At 31.8% G+C, this 22,296-nt stretch overlaps 1 protein-coding gene across 2 annotated transcripts; it reads right to left on the bottom strand.

Moving 5' to 3' along the window:
- Positions 1 to 6,657: 6,657 nt before the first annotated feature.
- On the bottom strand, positions 6,658 to 13,316 carry LOC133295084 (mediator of RNA polymerase II transcription subunit 19a). 2 transcript variants are annotated; one of them, XM_061493876.1, is made up of 9 exons: positions 13,108 to 13,316; positions 12,852 to 13,027; positions 11,259 to 11,325; positions 9,120 to 9,406; positions 8,739 to 8,966; positions 8,207 to 8,266; positions 7,899 to 8,049; positions 7,034 to 7,093; positions 6,658 to 6,932 (listed from the first exon to the last, which is right to left on the bottom strand). In XM_061493876.1, the coding sequence occupies exons 3-7, from the start codon at positions 11,287 to 11,289 to the stop codon at positions 7,999 to 8,001; spliced, it is 657 nt and encodes a 218-aa protein (XP_061349860.1). In that variant the 5' UTR covers positions 11,290 to 11,325; positions 12,852 to 13,027; positions 13,108 to 13,316; the 3' UTR covers positions 6,658 to 6,932; positions 7,034 to 7,093; positions 7,899 to 7,998. The 2 variants fall into 2 exon arrangements, with proteins under 2 accessions (XP_061349860.1, XP_061349859.1); XM_061493875.1 differs by having other exon boundaries at positions 6,658 to 7,093.
- Positions 13,317 to 22,296: the final 8,980 nt, after the last annotated feature.

Below are 22,296 nucleotides of genomic sequence, written 5' to 3' on the forward strand. Positions count from 1 at the left end.
TTGCTTGGGATTTAGTTACCTGCTTTGCGAGATTGCATATATACATTTCTTACGTGTTCTCTTATATATGCGTTAAGTCTTTTCTCTTAATCTTATACTGAACTATTATTTGATAGTATAGGTACAGATAAATAGCATATCACAACGTTAGTTTTTTAAAAATATTTTTATTATTAAATTAGTAATTAAAAATATAAATAGTTATTAATTTTTTTTTAATGTTTCAACTTTTGTTTTAGAAAAATTCCTCTGTCACACACTCACACTCATATAAAAGTGAATGGTTGCCACTAATTTTTCTCTCTCTTCTTTTTACAATGAGATGTACTTATTTTTATACGACATAAATTTTTTTTTCTGCAACAAAAGAAAAATATTAAAAAAATTCTAATATTATTAATACTTAAAAAATTAATATATTTTAAAAAAAATCTAATATTATTAATTTATGTAGCAGACAACGCAGTTTTTTTTTTAGGGATTCACCCCCTACCTACCAAAAAAAATATTTACTCTATTTTAAATGAATAATGTGCAAATACCATTTTCCTTTAAAATATTGTGAAGTAATGAACTTGTTATCTGAATATTTGCAAGTTGCAACAGATAAAAATACAGGACGTGTTACTGATAATAATGGGGGCAATGATGATATTATCATTATATAAACAGCCATATATAAGTAAAATAATAGAACGAGTATGCACGAAGAAAAATGAGAACTTCCATTATTGAGAAATTGAGCACAATATAGCCTAATTATTGAAAATGATTACGAGGAAATCGAGTCTTCCCTCTTCATCATGATGCCATATTGAGTAATAGTAACCTGTAATTTCATATTTCATTGTAGATAAACAGGGTAGTTGGAACATCATATCATTGTTACTTGATCATTAGTACTAATTAAATAATAAACATAAACTAGCAATAGAAAAGTTGCTTTTCTAGGCGTGCGTTCATGTGCCCTAATGATTTTTATCGTTTATTATTTATCTATTCATTAGTGACGTCTTAACGTACACTACTTAAATTTTAGGGTTTATATGTTCACATTTTTTTAATTTGGTCATTTTGGAAATGGTATGATTTATTTGTTTTAATTATGTTAGTTTTATATCACCCTAATGTACCTAGTAATTGTATTTCTGTAGTAAATTTTTTTTTTCTCTTCTACCAAATGTACCTTTAAAGAATTAACATCATTTAGCAGGGAAATTAGTAAGCGTCAAGCTCAATTTTTGATTTTTTGTTTTTTTACCCAAAAATTATTTAAAAAATAGCTAAGTTCTTATTCTATATTTGTAAAATTAGCCACCATGGTTGTGGTAAGAAAAAAGAATTTAAACCAAAGCAACTTCATGATTTGGTTACGTACTATTATTGACACCAATGCTAGCGATAAGTGTCTCCAACATTTGTAGTTTGGACTAAATGTTCTTGTTCTTTTTTACTTTTTTTCTTTTACCGTTAGTGTGAACGTTATGAAATGGTTCTTTTCACATGGGGAGAAAAGACATCAACTTTGCCTCTTTTTGCATTATGAATTGGTTCTTGTCGTTGTTTGCATAGTATTGAGTTCGAGTACATGGTATGTTTCTCATAAAGGGGACAATGCTCAATTAAACAAAATAGCTGTATGATTCGAAAATAAAACACATTAGGAACTACGAATGGCAAGGTAGGTAGATCGAGGATCAAGTAGATTGTCTTTTCAACAAATGGTTTTGATAGTAAGTGGAAATGAAAGAGTTTTGGTTTGATCCCTATATGTCATCTTTGGTAGATGTTTAAATATTTTCATCCATGCTTCAAAGATATAATTAAGATTGGGTTAACTCATAAAAATAAAAAAATACATTCTGTTTTGTAATTTAATTTAGTTATTATTGCTGCTGGAAAACCATATTAGATCTGAGATCAATCCACATAAGTTGGATATTTAGGCGAAAATGGTTGTTTTCCATATACAAATACTAGGAAAGAAAAAGTAGAGAGAATTTATTAGTTGATAATATTTTTTTATTATAAATTACACCGGTATTCAATCACCAAACGGAAGTTGATTAATTCGGATTGCAAGATAAAAACAAAAAATAAAAATAAAACTCTTTTATCAATTTTTTTAACACAATTATATATTTAGGATTTAAACTCAAGATCACTGATTAATTTAAAATGAATACTCTCAATTAATATACATTAATAATGTATTTATAATTACGTCATCTTCGAATTTGTTTATTTTGATAATCCAGTCTTCAAAATTGGCCTCTATTGTAAATTATTTTTCTTCTTTTAACAATTGATATTATCTATTTTTTTTTTTTTTGTATAACTGATATTATCTATTTCTAGTTAGTTGGAGTTTTGAAGTCATGGTCTTATTAGGTCCAACTTACTCTTCTGAGAGAGTTTTGAGTTTAAAAGTTTTTTATATTAATACTTTATATGAACAATGCAACAAAGTTAAAAAAATATATATGACAAAATTAAGTTAGAATTTATCACGATTCAAAATTGTTAAATGAGTACTAAAAGTGGTAGTGATTATGTATTTGTATAGAAGTCAATATTAGTAATAACATATTTTGACAAAAAAAAAAATTGACAGAAAAATTCTGACGGCCTATTATTTAATTATCAAATTTATAGATCGTTATTAAGTGTTCATAGGACTCTATTGGAATTTTTTTATTGAAGTTAGGTAGTGTATAAAGGAACTTTACTTCTTCTTTTTTTTAAATCAAAGGCAACTCATTTAATTTATATTGTGACTAAGAGATATGTAAAAATATTCAGTGCAGTATGATCTTAAATAATCAATATATTGAATTTAAAATATGATCGTGTGTTTAATTCACAATTTAGATATTCATCGACCATTAAACTGATACATTAATTTATTATTGGGATGCTTTTGAAATAAAGCAGAGGTTGAATTTTATATTTGGGATTCCAACTAAACTATAGTGAATAATAGGAAATATTTTCTTCAAGCTAGCTGTTCCTATATTTTGGCTCGTAAGCCTCCTTCATCTTTGAATTTTGAGTGAAGGGGGTACCTCTAAAGTCTAAACCCAAGTATATAATATTTCAGTGTATGCTATATTATTGTTAGAATTTTCATTAGACTAATTCATCATCGGACACAACTTTTTCAGACATAACGTAATTAATGGGATATGCTAAATTCTCAATTGAGATGTCACTATCCTTTCAATTAATTCAAGTTTAAATTCTCAGTCTCTTTTTAACACTACAACTGTCTCTCCATTGGCACCAAAGCTAGATTTATAATAATATAGTGATTATAACTTAGACATTTATGATTGGCAATATGAATACCTCCACAATTATGAGCCATGAGTCAATTGATTATCTATCTTTTTTATTTTATTTTTGAATTTTAAGATTCAAATTATAATCACAAATACAACTGAATCAATTAATAATAAACAAAAATGAAACATTTCTTATTGATATAGCATAGAGGACCAAATTTGGGGGCTTGAAGATGCTTTTGTCACTTTGGTGCATGGGAACAGGGAATCTATTAGCATTCTCTTAGCTCCTGAAAGTAAAAACTTTCTAGGATGCCCCAAAAGTGGAAAAGAAAAGAAAAAGGAAGGAAAAAGAAAGAAAGAGAAGGTTTATAACATATATTGGTCCTTATTGCAAAATCTTCTAGCTTAGAAGGTACTAAGTGAATGGTATAATGCAAAAAATAAGCAGGGCCGATTTGTCTTATCGACAAATGAATTTGAATTGCAAGCAATTAGGAATTAGGATTACATGATCATTTTTTAGGTGTCTCTTTATTTTATTGAAAAATTAATGTTACTTGTGCACTATATATATATATATATATATATATATATATATATATATATATATATATATATATACGAGGTAGGACCTTTTGACACTGGTGTCAAATTTAAAATTTGATACCTCATCTGATAGCCGTTAGATAAAAAAAGATCAACGACTCTGATTTGTAAACATGTGACACCATTGATCTTTTTTTATCTAACGGCTATCAGATGAGGTGTCAAATTAACCGGTGTCAAAAGATCCTACCTATATGTGTGTATGTATACTTTTCTTAGCTGGCCCTTAAATTTATAATTTGTCCTATACTTGCACACCCAGTAGAGCATTACTCTTGTTTGAGTGAAGTGTCACATGGGAAGAGGAGAGGAACAAGGCCTTATTATTTTGCATTATGCAACAAAAGATAATTGTTTCCAAGGTTTCTATACACATTATTTTCTCATTACGTGCACCATAAGATTTAGAGTACATGGTCTGCTTCCTATAGCTGAAATAAAGTATAAAACCAATTTAGTTACAAAGTGGCAAGGCAGCTATAGGGTTAAACTAATTTAATATCTGTTTTATATTCCACTAATGTTGATGCACCATTACCATGTGAAGAATTTGTAAACTTTCAGCATTAAATTTGGAAGATTGTAATCGTATAAATTTAAAATAAAAGTTTAGATGTAATATATATTATGGGTAATATGTCTCTCCAATTGTTGGAGAGACATATCATCTGCGGTAGATTCATTGAAAATTGCACCATCTATTTTTTGTTTAAATTATGTGGATCCCACATATTATTTGTCTCTGCAATAGAAAGTAACTTATCTCGTACTACACGAAAATAATATTGCCCATATATTATCAATAAATAAGAAAATGTTATAGTAATATAGTAACTAAGGCTAAAATTGAAATCTGTATACTATTGGCCAAATTTTGGTTATTTTGAGAACGAGAATGCTTACAAATTGCTGGAAATTACCGAAAGAAATATGATAAAAAACTTGTTTAATGCTATCAAAACTTTTTGGTAAAGGAGAAAAAAAAGCAAAGGTAGTAAGAGTGGAGGTCCCAAACATCTAAATGCTTATAATCAATCGAATATTCTATAACTCAAGATCATCCAGTGGCCACATGCAAAGGCACTTGCCAACACCACTCAAAAGGGTAACTTTAAAAATATGTGCGTGGGCAATCTCATTAAGAATGGTGTTATCGTGACTCGTGAGTTTATAAGAATATAATTTGGTGACAGAAAATATGTCAATATAATTTGTATTTAAAATTGAGAAATAATGAATTTAATTATAAATGCACACGAAAAAATGCATATATATTTTTTTATAAAAAAATGGTTACATCTAGATTAGTATAATCATTGATGAAATTGTTCAAACTCATCATAAGTTCACAACTTTCAATTCTTTAACATATGGTGCAAAAACTTTCACACGTTACTTGATGAGCAATTCGCTATTGAAATCATTTGGATTAAGGTGAACATTATTAACCTGTGAAATTATGATGCTTAATGTACCCCCAAAAATAAATATAATAAAAAAAATATGATGCCTAGTGCTAATATCACGAGCGATGCTTTGGTAGCTTTGGGACTTTCCCGAACATCTTTTAGAACTTTGTCAAGCAAATGTAATTACATTTCAAAGGTAAAGTACGTTTTCAGCACCAGTAAGTCAAATCTTGTTGACAAAACACCGCGTGAAGTTTAGGAGACCAAAAGCACCGAACTCTTGTTTTTTCTTTTCCTTTTTACTCATTTTTTTTTATATATTTTCTTTTAAGTCCTAAAATTTCTTCGTTTTTAGTAAAAAGAAACACTGAATTCGATAATCTCAGTACACTAATTTTTTTCTCCAAGTTTAGAGTATTGTATTTTGAATTTCAAGCAAGTTCATTAAATAACACAAAAACACGTTCAAAGTACTACAGTAGCAGCTTATAAGCTTCGGATTAAATTTTATAATCATAAACTTAAAAGGAATTAAATTATAAAAATAGTCCATAGTTATAATAATTATTATTATTATTTTATTTCCTAGAGATATCCCTACGCATTTGAATGACACTAATTCCTATCATTACGTAAAATGCAAAAGTTTTTGCCACTACCCCAAATTGTTTCGCATAAGAATCATACCAGAAACCTTTCAACCCCATTAATCCACTCTTTGATCAAATTTGTCATCCTTTGGGATTTAATTTTACGCCAATAGAACACATACTCTCACAACTCGTACAAGGCCTCATAATTTTAGAGGGGCAGGAAGATGACAGGAATTTTTCGGTTATTTGGGCCAATTTGTGGGGCATTGTGAGGATTAATCAAATGATGTTCCCACATGCTTAAAGGAAGTAATATGGATATGCAATATTGGCCTTGAACTCCAGCCTCTAGTCCCTACAAGCTTCAATAAGCTGAAGACAATTGCAAAGAGCAACTTGCTTCGTTGAAGAGCTGGTTATGATTTTTTTTTTTTATCCTTGGCCTTCTTAGCGTTACGGAATTTTAATAATGAAGTGACACTATGATAGAAGTTATAACTTTGTTACCATTAAGAAATGAGAAATGATCCGTTTACAATTTTTTTTTATAAATTACACTAAATATGACCCGTCACACTCTTAATTAAAATATGATCGATCATACTTAGTATAATTTGTAAACAAAAAATTTGTATATATAACCTTCCCATTGAGAAATTAATTAAATATGGATATACTAATACAAAAATGATACGCACCTCTCTCAATGTTAACAATCAATTATTCATTTATTAAGGCATATATATATATATATATCCAAAGGTGATGCTGATCAATATACACAATAGTGGGTTTGCTTGAGGTTCACGTTAAGCCATACATTCAATACGTTGGGCATTCTATTGTTAGATACATGATATGGGGGAAAATTATCGATACACACAACCCCCATAGTTAAGTTATCCTAAACAAGATGGCTCCTAGCTCTAGTTTAAACTAATAAATAATTAATTTATAAGCTACAAAATACTTTTTTAAGAAAAATAAAATAAATCAAAGTAATGCATACATGTTGAGTTATCCAGTGCGCCAAAAAACTGGGAAAAGGAAGACCAAAGTTTTGAAAATTACTGTCAATTATAAAAGATAGTTGTTATTATACAAAAAAAAAAAAAGGTTTATCTTCAGCAACTTTTACCTGCATCCTTTTTCCTTCACCAGGTGAATTCACCAATCTTTAGTCAGATCACTAGCTACACTGCAACCAAAAAAATGGAACACATCATCTATACTAAGCCATCAACAATGCCTAGCATGAAATAGAGAGAAACAAAGATGAGTTTTTCTATTTTATGGAAAATGAAAACAGGCACTGATGGGCATGGATGGATTCCTTTGCCATAACTCAAAAAGTAAAAATTCCTAGTTCTTTTCCTTTTCTGTCTTGCATTGTTTTTAAGCATATGATATCCAGTTAGAGATTCATGAAACTTACACAAATGAGAACCCTCCTAGTGATTCCAAAAGTGAAATTATTAAATTTTTTTCTTTAAAATGATCAAATAAATTAGATAAAGAGAGGACTTAGGGAAGAACATTATTACACATAGTAAAGCATAGAGCTCTCAAGATGTTACATGCAAGAAAAAAAAAATCAGTGCCTAAAAGACAAGGAAAGCCAAAACTGAATCTGCAATGCTGAAATAAAAGAACACTATATATCATGTATGATGATCAAATTATAAAATCACAGCAGCCAAGGTTAGATTCGTCTCAAAATTCTTCACAAATAATAAACAACTCTCTCCACTCTCCTCTCCCTTTCCCTCCCCAACTACTACATTTGAAATTGACAATAGAATTTTGCTGCTCAATTCAGAAATTTTTGTTAACTATATACCACATGATGGCTACCTAACTCCTATAACCAGGAGGAATCAGATGGATAGCTGAAACAATTCAGCAAATATTAATCTATATAAAATAAAAGAGAACTCCAAAAAAGAATAGAGCGCATAGATAGTAGCGGAAAATTAAAGATTGCGGCGAATATAATGAAGTACCTCAAGAAATCTGATAATGTCAAGTCAAAGACCCCTCCAAACTTCAACAAATGACAACAACCAATTCAGGAAAAGAAGTGAACTAAACAGAATAACCATTTTATCCTGCAACCTTTATTGTCCCCAATTCATCAATTTTTGAGCTCTTATGCTGCAATGAAATTAAGATATTGAAAAGACAAGATCATCAAAGATTGGACATGGTGAACCAAAAAGAAATAGACAACAGAAATGTATAGAGAAGAGAACATAAACAGGAAAAACAGTTGACAACTCATCCCAAGACTTTAAGATTCTTCCTCTATTACCTTACTCTTTTTGTGTTTGTGCACATCATTAGCATCATCATCTCCGTCATGCTTCCTTTTCTGAAATATAGAGTAAAAAAAAGATTAATAAATAGAACTAAATTTATATTATTTTATACTTTAGATATATCTTTATTTTATATATATATATATATATATATATATATATATATATATATTATTTATATTTATATATTTTATTTATTCCATTTTTTTATCTATTATATATTAAATTTGTTATATTTAACTGTTTGATAAATAGAACTAAATTTCTGCAACATGTCCAAACAGTATGTGAAGCAAAACCCCTTAAAGTGCTAACATAAAAATGATAAAGATGTCCTTCATTGGATCCTAAATCACAAGCAATGGAATGTTAACAACAACATCAGCAAAACATAAATGAAAATTTCATGAAGCCAATTTATTGAATTAATTTACAATGTAAAGCATGAGAGGACTTTTAGAACACTTTTTATTTTTTTCCCTCAATGTGAACAATGTAGATGAAGAAAACTAAAATTTCTCAAACCTTTTCATGGTGTTTCTTTGAGTGATCAGCACTGGAATCACGATGCCCACTTTTATCTTTCTTTTTGTCCTTGTCTTTGTCTTTGCTTCGATCTTTATGACGATGCTTGTGCCTCTTATGCTCCTTGTCTTTATCCTTGTCCCTGTCTTTATGCTTTTTATGTTTCTTCTCCTTGTCTTTATACTCACTTTTTGATTTCCCTGCAATAGTTGGAATCCCTTTCTCCGCCTATTTGGGAAGAAAATCAGGAAAAGCAAATATATAAGGCTAAAAAAGAACACATCATAAAACTATTTTAAGAAAAAAATTAAGATAGCATGTCAATTAATTTCAGCAAGAATAGCAAATCAAGTATGATCAAAATCACAGAAAATTTCTTACAGCGGGCAAATCAATGGGAGATGTTTCTCTTAGTTGGAAAGCTTCCCTGAGAACTTCAAGGTCAAGAGGCTGGATACGAGCGCTTGTATCTCTGGAAGATGTGTTCTGAATAAGTTGATCCAATTGCATCCCATCTCCTTTTCTTATTTCAGTGTCTCCTACCACATTGTGAAGATAGTGTGTGTCTGCAATTGATACAGGAAGCGGCCTCTTGCAGAAAAACTCATAGTGGGGTAGTAATTTGAAATGATTTATAAGATCCACAGCACCTGTCAATTCCCTTGGTCCTAAGGGTTCAAATAACACGGTATGTCCTCAATGAGAAAGCATTGAATAAAAATAAAATAAACCCAGGAAAACTTAATCAAATTTTTTTTAACAAAAGGATGATTGCAGGTTAATTTTTTATATGGCTCAAAATCCTTAACAGATGCTTACAGCGTTTTATATCCACATTTCCAATTTCTTTCCATCCAATAAATTCAACCATCTACTAGGAAACCATCATATTTAAGCACTTATAAAAAAATAATAGCAAGATCCTGTAAACAAAACATGTTGCTTTGCCATGTGGGTCACACTAAAGATGTTGCATACCAAATTTTAAAAGTAGAGAGTAAAATACAGAGTTCGAGATTTAGCTTGCACAAAAATACATAATCAACACACATTGATATCAGTTTTTAGGTCAAGAGACAGACTTACAACAAATCTTTGTCCATGCCAATAATATAACACCCAAAAAAAAAAAAGAGTAAACACCACTGACAAAAAATAAAGCTGAAAATATTTTTCATCCTCTTGCTAGCCTTCAGCTGACCAACAAATCTATCATCTCAACAACCTAGCTATTAATATAATAGAAGTATAAGGTTAGTATTTTATATAATGTTATTAATAGTGACGCTATAGCGCGCTATACCCATACAGAAGTGGGCAACAGCACCCAGCCACTACTTCCGCTATGCAACGCCACTGTTTGCAGTAGCGGCCGTAGCGGAAGCAATAGCAGGTAGTGGCCGTTGCGGTGCAATCGCAGCACTACTGGGAAGGACATGTAATAATGGACTTTCAAGGGGTACAATCAACTTTTGCCCCTTTTAAGTTGCAAACCCTATGTGGTTGAACCTCTCTCAATTGTGACTCATTTACGGCTCACTCCCTCTTCCTCCTTATGACTGTTTGTGACTCCTCCTAGGGCCGCCTACTTGCGGTGGAAAAAAAATAACTTTTCCGATCCCTCCTTACACCGTAAGAAAGAATCTCGCGACCGTACCTCCTCTGTTTGGCAGCGACCCACTCATCAAATAAACATGTTTTTCATATTTCCAGCAAGTTATCTTCCCAGCCTCAATCCTTTCGTACTTTTATTTGGGTTTATCTACCACCAACCCCAACTAGTTTGGGATAAAGGTGTTGTTGATGTTGTATCTTCCCAGCAAGGCTGCAAGGCCACTGTTCAGCTCTCCATTCACTCTCTATCTGAGCAGAATTTCTCGCTCTCTGTTCAGCTCCAGTATTTCCAACAAGGCTACCAAACCACTCAAGTCATGGCAGAATCCAATGATCAGACCACTCCACCACAGAACAGCTCAGCTTCAGTATCTTCTATTGCTTCTTTTATGTTCCTTAAATCTTTGTTTGGAAGGAAAGTGAAAATAGAATTAAATATGAATTAATGTCTTTAATTCTGGATTATTTTTTATTTCTGAGCATTTATATATGTGTAGTATAATTTAGGGCATTTATATGGAAATAACTGTAACGGCTATACCTTATTCCCTATAGGGTTTTTGGGGTCAGCAACTACCCGCTGTTGATAACTATGAATTTTTATCATAACATAAACAATTATTCAGAGTCTCATTACATAAATACATCCTCTTTTTTCTCTTTTCATTCAATCCTGAAAATTTCAACACGTGCTTTAAAATTCTGCCAAAGGGACAAATGAAGATACTAAGGAAACTAAATGATTGAAAATTTAACTAAGTTTCCTCAATTGGATAACAAGAACAGTCAATGTCAGATAGGTAATCATGACTGGCATGTATATTAATACAATTAGTTAGACAAAAAACGACAATATATGTAAATATAACGTAAACAACAGAGAGCACTAAGGTGACAAACTTTTACCTCCTCCAAACTTTTTGCCTTCATGATCCATGAGTCAATTTTTCATGAGTTGTTGAACCATTACCAACTGCAATTTATAATACGACAAAAATGTATCTCGTCCATGAAAACTCAAAAAGAGGTATTGTAAGATATCAATATGAATGTAGGTTTTGCACACAAGCACAAAGATTTATAATTCTGTTTCATCTGAGATCAATAGTCAATTTTGCATACAAGGGCAGAGATTTTTTTGATAAAAAAGAAGAAATTGTATTAAGCAAAAGATAAGCAAAGTACACCAAGAGTGACGCAAAGGTATCGACAGAAGCATTTAAAATAAACACAAACAACAAAGGTGAAGATTGCAACAAAGCTGCCCAATCTTTCTGCAAATAAGGTGTCCCTTCCACGATGCAATTATGCATTTGTAACAGGAAGTGGCCTCTTGCAGAAAAACTCATAGTGAGGCAATAATTTGAAATGATTGTTAGCTGTTAGAGACTCACTCTTCTCTCTTATATCATGTCCAAAGTTAGTCTTCATAGCCATAAATGACCAACTAAACTGTCCATTTTATCACTCCATGCAGTCCTAAAACAATTACCCCTCTTAAGAAACCTTTTCTTTCTTTTTTTTAAATATCCACATTATATATCGCAACCCTAATTAGTTTGGGATAAAGGTGATGTTGATGTTGATCCACATTATATATCGCCTAAAGAATCAGATTCATGCATGGGACACATTTCCAAGGAAAACCATGAATCCTGCTAGTTACCACTTACCACCACAACTAAAAACTAAAGCTTTAGAATTTTCCAGAAGGCCATGATTGAATTGCCAAATGAGTAGCTGACATTTTTATTGGGGATAAATGCAGCCTGACTGGCACGTCCGGCCTTGTTCCAGTTGCGAGGACAAAGGCCTATGGGGTCAAGCTGCATCTGGGACAATACCGACCGGAGCAAACTGCAACTCGGACAAGGTCTGACCGGGAGGCTGCATTTATCCCTAATATTTATCAAAGATGATTTCCAGATATCCTTTCTTTATTTCATGGTTACAACAAACTTAAAAGTTTGATGATTTGAGTTGTAACTACTTTCATCTTGCATACACAGTACCTAAAATTCATGTTTTAGTTTCATCCAAATGGGTTGGGATATCCCTGGGAAACCAAAAAAAATGTTTTTTTTCTTCTATTTTCAATAGTAATGACAGGATTCAGCGTTTCCGTTGTTAAAAGAAAACTGGGGAGAAAACCAAGAAAGAAAACAGTGCAACTAACATACACCCATGTAAGCATTGAAATACTAATTTCAAATAGTTTCCAGCAAATTGCATGGTTTCATCAAACAATTGTTTCCTGATTCTCACACTGTCTCTGTTTTCAGCTCAAGGATTATTAAATATTCAAATGCAACGTTCAAAAAAAAAATTCAGCAGCTTTTTGAAAAGTGTTTTTGAGCAGAATAATCAAAGTCTCCACCACAGACACCCCAAAAGAAAGCACAAACCCTCTTCACGTGAATAGCTTCATGAATGGAATGTACTTACACACAAAAAAACATTCAACTCATGCAAGAATCGGAACCAGAGAAGAAAACTCACCTGGAGAGTGGTGAATTCTCGTTTATGAATCCCCTTCGAACTCGCATGAACCAAAAGCCACGCCAATCGAGAAACTTCTCAACCTTCAACCACCCAACAAACGTTTCCGCAAAAGCTGTGCAAAATTCAATCTTTTCAGCTAAAAAAGCCAAAATCCACAAAAGGGTACTCAAAATCTGCAAGAAAAAAGGAAGCTTTAGCAGCGAGAAAATTGCTAATAACCCGTGATAAGCGTTTGTGTGTACGAGAACGAAACCTGTAAAACTGCAGATCCAAACACCAGAAGAAGAAGAAGAAGATTTGGGTTCTCACAAAAGCATATAAAGGGAAGATCTTTGGGGTGTTTGGTTCAGTTCTCAAACAAACTCTCTCTCTCTTTTTTTTTTTTTCTTCGCTACTTGGGTTTGTGTTGTTTCTCTGTTTTCTCTTCTTTCAGTCTTGAGAAACAGCAAAAACCCAAAATTCCTTTTTGTTGCCGAGTTTTCCCGAAGCCAGTTGCCTCCTCTGATTTATATTTAGCCCTAAGCTTTTGTAAATTTTCAATTTTACCCCTTCTAAATGCTATTGCTATATGCTATTGGATCAAGTGTCCATTTAAGGTAATAGCCAACGGTGGACTATTTCAGACAATAGAAGGAATGAATGCACAAGATTCTCTGAATTTTTTGGGAGAAAGACAGAAAGAAAATTGGGGACACTCTATCCCCAAATTTGAAGTTAAGTATTAGAAACAGCCCACCTTGTTTACGGCAGTGATAATTTCAGACATGGTACATAACCAAATAAGATTGAATTATGATAAAGAAGTTGTGTAGTGTTTTACTAGTTGTAGTGAGGCAATCCAACTAAATCAAAATAAATATTGCACGTGCGTGTGTTTTGATTATCTTTTGTAAAGATACTTTAAAAAAAATAAAAAAAATTGCACCCTTGATTTTGTTGAAAACAAAAGTTAATTTTTATACAAGATGTTAGGTACTAAAGAACTGTATAGAATATGTGCTCAGGATATCATTATTGGATATTTGATTGGCTTATAGCCAATAATAATGACAAAAAAAATTTAATTATTGCATTTTAATTAAATAATTATGTATTTATTGCAATTTTGAAAATAATTACGAATCTATTGCACAATATGACGCCTCATTTAGGTGTCTCTCACATGAGGGAAGACGTCCCAGTGAGGCGTCTCTCACCTAAGGTTGACACGTGTCATTTTTTTTTCCAAAAAAAATAATAAATTAATTATAAAACTTCTTAAGGCCATAACTTTTGACTCGGGTATCCAATTCAGATAATTCTTTTTTGATTCCACATAACTTTTCGAGATCTACGCAATGACATCTCATTTGATATATTTTATTTCTCACAAACACAATTTTAATTTGCAAGAATGGTATTATAAGAGCGGTTAAACCAATAAGCCTCTGAGTTATGGGTTTGTGATTTAATATAAAAAATAAATAAAATTTTGATTTGTGATTTAATTTTTTTTATAATACTTTTTTAATTATAACAAAAATTTGGTTTGTGATTTAAATTAAAATTAAAAAGAAAAATTATTATTAATAAGGAAAACAATGATTAAGATTTGATTTGTAATTTAAACTAAAAAAATTTGAAAAATATGTAGAAATAAAGAAAATAAGTAAATAAATATTCTAAATCTCTAAAGAAGAAGGATATTATTTTTGAAATTAATGATTAATGCTATAAGCTTCTGGGTTATTATTTGTGGTCTGAAATTAATGATGGCTTATGAATGTTTTTCAAAAATAAAATTACCTAAATTAGGCGTGATTGCCTCTTGATTGAAACTCAATTTAGACGTGATTAGTGACGTGTCAGGTGTTGACACGTGTCACATTTTTAAACTCAGAAGCCTCTGAGTTCTGCGTTTGTGATTTAATATAAAAATAAATCAAAATTTGATGTGTGATTTAATTTAAAAAATAAATTTTTTATTTTTATTATAAAAAATTTGGTTTGTGATTTAAATTAAAAGTAATAATTATTATTATTAATAAAAATAAAATAAAGATTTTATTTGTGATTTAAACTCAAAAATCAATTTGAAAAATTTGTATTAATAAAGGAAATAATTAAATAAATATTATAAATCCCTAAGGAAGAAGGATTACCTAATTTAAATTTAAATTATGTTTGTGAGAATAAAATATATCAAATGAGATGTCATTGCGTAGATCTCGAAAAGTTATGTGGAATCAAAAAAAGAATTACCTGAATTGGATACCCGAGTCAAAAGTTATGGCCTTCTGAAATTTTATGATTAAATTATTTTTTTTTAGAAAAAAAAAATGACACGTGTCAACCTTAGGTGAGAGACGCCCCATTGGGGCGTCTTCCCTTAGGTGAGAGACGCCTAAATGAGGCGTCACATGTGACGCTAAAAAAGGCGTCACATTGTGCAATAAATCCGTAATTATTTCCAAAACTGCAATAAATGCGTAATTATTTAATTAAAATGCAATAATTAAATTTTGTTGCCAATAATAATCATTGCGCATTAATAATAAGAAGTATGGTCAAGAAGCGTATTGTGTGTGTTCTATGGTGACAATGATCACAATCGAGTTCCAGTAAAAAGATCCATACATGAGGACTTTAATCTCTTATTTATAAGGGTTACCTCTCTGGATCTAAGTTCTTGTGATCTCTCAATTGGTGTAGGACTCTGCCTCTAATTGATAGGGATAAAGATCTTATCCCTTGATTTTCACCAGATTCTATTGTTGGGATATAAATAAAATATATCATAATTTCTTATTGGATATACGGTTAAGATATGAATCTAGTCCATAACACAAGAGATCACAAGTAACTCTTTTGTTTTAGAAGAAGAGTACATTACATATATAACCTAGTATCCTTAGAATGCTTATATAAGCTAATACCTAATATCCTTTTTTTTATTATGCTTTAAAATTTGTGCTATCATATTTGGGTAAAAAACAATGGTTAACGTTGAGAAGCAACATTTTATTGATTCGCAGTATAAAATTATACTGAAACTATCTTAAATTTTTAATTATCTAGGTAAATATTTGTTCAACATCACTCTTATTATGGTTGCATACCGTAAAGGAGAGTGTATGGTAGGAAAATGTAGAATGAGAAAATTTTGTAAGAGGAGCTAAGAGATAGAAACCTCCCACAATAATGTCAATGGCTTTCGCATTTCCTTTAGAATAAATGAATTTAAGAGGTGATTGTGGATCTTAATCCTCATATGACTTTGTCATTGCATATAATAAAGAAGAGGTTCCATAGTAGCAAAAAACTACCAACATTTTATTTAGAATTGATTAAGTTTAGGAGGTGAATGTCAACCCTAATTCTTACCTGACTTCGCCATTGCATATAATAAAAGAGAGGTTCCATAGATGTCGGTAGCGAGAAACTATCGATATTTCATTTATAATTGACTAAGCTCAGGAGGTGATTGTCAACCCTAATCCTTGTCTGACCTCGCCATTGCATATAATAAAGGAGAGGTTTCATACATGTCGGTAGCAAGAAACTACCGACATTACATTTAGAATTGATGAAGTGTTGGGGGTGATTGTCAACCCTAATCCTCATTGGACTTCACCTTTGCATATAATAAATGAAAAGTTCCATAAATATCGGTAACGAGAAACTATTCGTAGCCAAAGAAATATTGTTTTTGCATCACATGTGAATTAAATAATGTTATAAAATAAGATGCTTTTAACAAATGAGAGTTTTGGTTAGGCTAATTTTTCAATCCTGAACATGATCTAATAATGGGATAACTTTTTAATATTATGAGTGTACCGAATTCAGTATACCTGTTTTCTAAATCTAGAAAATTTGACAATATGGCGGGTTTTTTTTTCAAAATTAGGATAATTTTTTCTTTTTTAAGTAAATGGGTGTACCAAAACTGATGTGATATTTAGATGATGATTATTTGTTTTGATTTTATAATTTGGTTGAATTGTTGATAACTTTATTTCCTCATAACGTTTTGGGTCTTTTGAGGAATGCTAGTAATAATAGTATAATAGAAGACGTAGAACAAAAGATGTGATGTGGTTGTAAGACATTCCCACACTCAAGTTATAGATGACATAAAAAAGTAGAGTGTATGAAAGGAATGGTCTTATAACTCCTTGTATAATGTTACAATTATGTAGCTCGGCCAAGTTAATTGGGAAAGGATTGCCCTAAACTATGTTGCACCAACACTTAAAAAATCTCCAATATTTATAATATGCGAAGGTTATATTTACAATTTTTTTGTTTATAAACTCTTACAAATTACACTATGTACTCCCAAAAGTACATTAGGTTACACTATGTACTTTCGAGAGTACATAGTGTAATTTGCAAAAATTTATAAAAAAAGTTTGTAAATAGATCTTTCCCCTTATAATATTTGAAATTTCATTACATATTATGAAAAAAATTAATCGATATTTTACCAAACTGATATAATAACAATTAAAAAAGGATACCGAATAAATCTCACTGGAGTATATAAGATATTTTCAATTGGAAAATATAATAGTAATTATTTACAACTTATGTTTTTTTACAAAATTAATGAGTATTATAAGTTTAGTTTTATTTTTTTTGTTATATTATAGAATATTAAATATAGGGGAAGGATCCGTTTATAATTTTTTTTTACAAATTACACTAAATATGATCGGTTATACACTCTTGATTGAAGTATGACCGGTCATACTTAGTGTAGTTTGTAAGAGTTTGTAAACAAAAAGTTTATAAATATAACATTCCCCTTAAATATAATACATACTACATAAATTAAAAATATTATTTAATATGTATTTCAAAAAAAAAATATTATTTAATATCAAAATGTGTCCTAATATGTTGAAATCTAATATTATTTAGAATTAACGTGTCGGAGTGTTGTGTCTTGTGTCTCGTGTCGGTGTCGGTGCAACATAAATTCTAGATGCGTCTAAATAATTAATAGAATGATATCCATGGTCATGTTTAGAATAAGTCTTATTATTCTGGGAATGAATCTCATGAGATATGTAATCTTTCAGGAGCGAAGAATAAGAAAATATTTTGAAAGTATCGATCGCATCATGCATGTTCATCTTTTGAGATGAGTGTCTAATTAAAATTAAATTTTAGTCCAAGAGAGAAAAAATATATAAATCAGAATAGTATAATATAGTTTATACAAAAAAAGAGAGAATATTATAATATAGTTAAGTTATAAAATTTTAAAGATAAATAACAAGAATCAAAGAATATTTTACAATTATTTTAGAAATTAACTACATAATATGAAATATATTGATTTAAGTAAAGTTAAATATATCATATTTCGAGTTAGATAAGATTATTGGATTATGATACGTTACGAGTAACCTACTTTCAAATTGTATTCTTAATACGTATATATTCACCAAGACTGGTCATGAGGAGAAGAAACAAAATAAGAAACATGCATATGGTTGTTAACCGTAACAAGTCGTTAGGCTGTTAAGAAGAGAGTACGTAGACACTGTAGACATTAGTAGTTAGTTATGGTTGTTACTTATTACCTGGAGTGGTGATATTCAATTACTAAGTTAGAAACGGTCAAAATATCCAATATCTATTGATTCAAGTGGTAAGGGATTTATTTTCCTTAATGAAACGTCTTTGATTTTAATAGCTGAAGAAAATGATCTTGGGAGAGTCGTTCCGTGTAACAGGATATATTAATTATGGGGTTTTCGTTTGTCAGTAAAATTTTCTAGAGACAAAATATTTTGTGGGGCTCACAATTTATGAAAAAAAAAATAAACACGAAAAATGAATCTCTACAACATGACATGGTAACTTTTCCTATAACATAACTCTTATAAAACTCATTAATTATTATTAATGAACCACATGATATATTATAATAGATAGACTTGACTAGTTGAATAAACAATGAATCGTCGAATATATTAAAAAAAGGGTTCGCTTTGCTTGCAGTTACTCCATATAAGTTATCTGCAGTTACTGCATATAAGTTATCTGCAGTAAACTTAATACGACATCATTTTGGAGCGAAAATCATGGTGTTATTGTAATTTTAATTTATTTCAGGATTATTGTAGTCTTTATAATTATAATTTTTTAATATTTCAATCTCAAAACGACGTCGTTTTGAAAGTAAATTGATACAGAGAGGATACTCTGTAACAAGAATAACTGTGAAACTATTTGCATTAAATTCTCGATGATACCTTCCATTACACATAGTCTTTCTTATTTATACTTACAGGCCAATATTGCCACATCAGCAACTAGTAACTAACTATAACAGACAACCAATTTCTACATAGTTCATAGACCATGAAGCCTAATTACATAACATGGTCCACGGCCCAAGAAGGAAAACCTTTTATCCTCTTAGTCCTAGCTTCATGTTCTGTTCTACCTCTAACATTATCCCCTCATTCGAAAACCACCTTGTCCTCAAGGTGGGATAAGTTGAATGCAACTCTTCGGCATTTTCTCAGGTAGCATCTTCCGGAACTGTTGTTGACCATTGTACCAGCTTTTGAAGCACCAATTTACCTTCAACTGAAATCTGTCGTGAAGTTAAGATCGCCAAAGGAACCTGAACCGGTCTGTTATCAATGCTATGGGCTGGTAAAGAATCATAGCCTGGATTGGAGGATCCATAAAATGGCTTCAAAACTGAAACGTGAAAAATGGGATGAATTAAGCTACCGTCTGGCAAGTTGACCTTGTAAGCCACTGGACTGATAACCTGAGCTATAGTGTAAGGACCAAAAAATTGTTTCACCAGCTTGTGATTAGCTCTCTTCTCCTGAAATGTGTGTTCCTGACGATGACGGTCAGCTTGGTTCTTCATTCTCTGTTGTGCCCGTTGTAGTTGAGCCTTGAGTAATGCTAAGACTTCCCCTCGCTGGTGCAACATCATGTCTACAGCTTCAATTTGAACTGTATCTTTCTGGTATTGAGGAATGAGTGTGGGTATCTTACCGTAGACTGCTTGAAAGGGAGACAATTGTATGGAAGAATGCACTGATGTATTATAACGCAATTCAGCCCATCCTAACCATTGAGACCATCGACCATTTTGTTCTAAACAGAATGCTCTAAGGTACTGTTCAAGGTATCGATTAGTTACTTCAGACTGCCCATCTGTTTGGGGTGGTAAGATGAACTCGCCAGCAATTTAGTGCCATTTAAACGAAATAAGTGTTGCTAGAACTTGCTCATGAAGACAGGATCCCTATCCGAAACCAAGGACCTGGGAAAGCCATGATGCTTCACCACCATATCACAAAATAGAGTAGCAATTGTGGCTGCTGTATATGTTGCAGGTAATGGTCCAAAGTGACCATATTTGGATAAGCGATCAACTACTACCAATATAGTGGCAAACCCATTAGATTTTGGTAGAGCAGTAATAAAATCTAATGTCAAATCATCAAAAATGGCATCAGGTATCTTCAAGGGCTGTAATAACCCAAATGGAACTTGAGTTGAAGTTTTGATGTGTTGACAGATGGAGCATTCCTTGACAAACAATTTGACATCATTCCTCATATTACTCCACATGAAAGAAGTGGATAATCGAAGAAATGTTCTTTGGACACCAGCACGACCACCAACAGGGGTGCAGTGAGCTTCAGTCAGCAACAATTCTTTTAATAATGATTTAGAGCCCAACAAACATCTATCCTTATGGAATAATAGCCCATCCCTTCAAGAAACATCAGGATTTGTATGAGATCCTTCATCTAGCAGCTTGTGAATAGCTAAGAGCTCCTGATCAGTTTGGTTCTCCTCCCGTATCTTTTGCCAAACATCAAAAGTGGGGTGTGATTGTAAAACACAATAGTGCATATAGACTCAGGTTCTGAAAATTGTCGAGAAAGGGCATCTGCCACAATATTGGAAGAACCTGATTTGTACTCAATAGTGAAGTTATAACCCATAAGCTTATAGGCATATTTCTGTTGTTCGGGAGTTTGGATAGTTTGCTTCAATAATTCTCTCAAGCTTTGATGGTCTGTTTTAATCACAAAATGGGAACCTATAAGGTAGTGTCTCCACTTTTTAATGGCCTCAGTTACTGCATACAATTATCTAACATATGTGGAGGCAACAACCAATCGAGGTCCTAACTTCTTGCTAAAGTACGAAATTGGTTTGCCAGCTTGTAACAGGACTGCCCCAACCCCCATGTTAGATGCATCTGATTCAACCACAAAAGAAGCATTGAAATATGGCAGTTGTAAAACAGGTGTAGTGGACATAGCTGTCTTCAAGGTTTGAAATGCATTTTCTGTCTGAAGTGTCCACTTCCAATTATCATGTTTCAATAACTCAGTAAGAGGATGAGCTAAAGAAGCATAACCTTGAACAAACCTCTTATAATACCCAGTTAATCCAAGAAAGGCCCGAAGCTGCTTAATTGTTTTAGGAGTTGGCCAATCTAACATGCCAGCTATCTTGTTAGGATCTGCCTTCACACCTACTGTAGTGACCACATGACCCAAATAGGATATTTCATTGACACCAAATTCGCATTTACTTAACTTGACAAAAAACAGATTGTCAATTAAGCAAGCCACTGATGTGGCCAGATGACCTTTGTGATCCTCCAATGAAGAACTATATATCAACACATCATCGAAGAACACCACAATAAATTTGCGAAGAAATGGTCGAAAAATTATGTTCATGGTTGCTTGGAAAGTAGCAGGAGCATTTGTAAGGCCAAATGGCATCACCTTGAATTCATAGTGACCTTCATGTGTGCGAAATGCTGTTTTATGGACATCTTCTGGTTTCATACAAATTTGATGATAGCCAGATCTCAAGTCCAACTTACTAAACAATTTAGCATCATACAATTCATCTAACAATTCATCTATGGTAGGTATAGGAAAAACATCCTTAACAGTTAAGGCATTTAAAGCTCTATAGTCTATACACATTCTCCAAGTGTTATTACTTTTCTTAACTAATAAAACAGGAGAAGAAAATGCACTATGACTTGGTTGGATCCAACCATAATCCAAGAGTTCAGATACTTGCCTCTCAATCTCTTCCTTTTGATGGTGAGGGTATCTGTATGGTTTAACCTTGACTTCTTTGGATTCATCCATCAATTGAATGGAGTGTGTCAATTCTCGAGCTGGAGGGAGTGATTTGGGAAGATCAAAAACCTGTTGGTGAGTAATTAAAACATCCCATAGTTCAGGTGGAATCTTCTCCTTGAGAATGAGAAGATCAGATTGCACGACCAACTCATTAGCATTCTGGTCTTGTACCATTAAGGCATGACAGGTTGTAGTGACAGTATCCTTATCAGATAAATGTAGCTGTTGTTGGTCCTTGCCTTGTAACAGAATGAGCTTATTATTCCATGTAAATTCCATGGACAATTCGGCATAAT

Source organism: Gastrolobium bilobum, unplaced genomic scaffold (genome assembly GCF_033153095.1).
Source record: "Gastrolobium bilobum isolate Gb01-03AN ecotype WA unplaced genomic scaffold, APGP_CSIRO_Gbil_v1 utg913, whole genome shotgun sequence".
NCBI lineage: Eukaryota > Viridiplantae > Streptophyta > Magnoliopsida > Fabales > Fabaceae > Gastrolobium > Gastrolobium bilobum.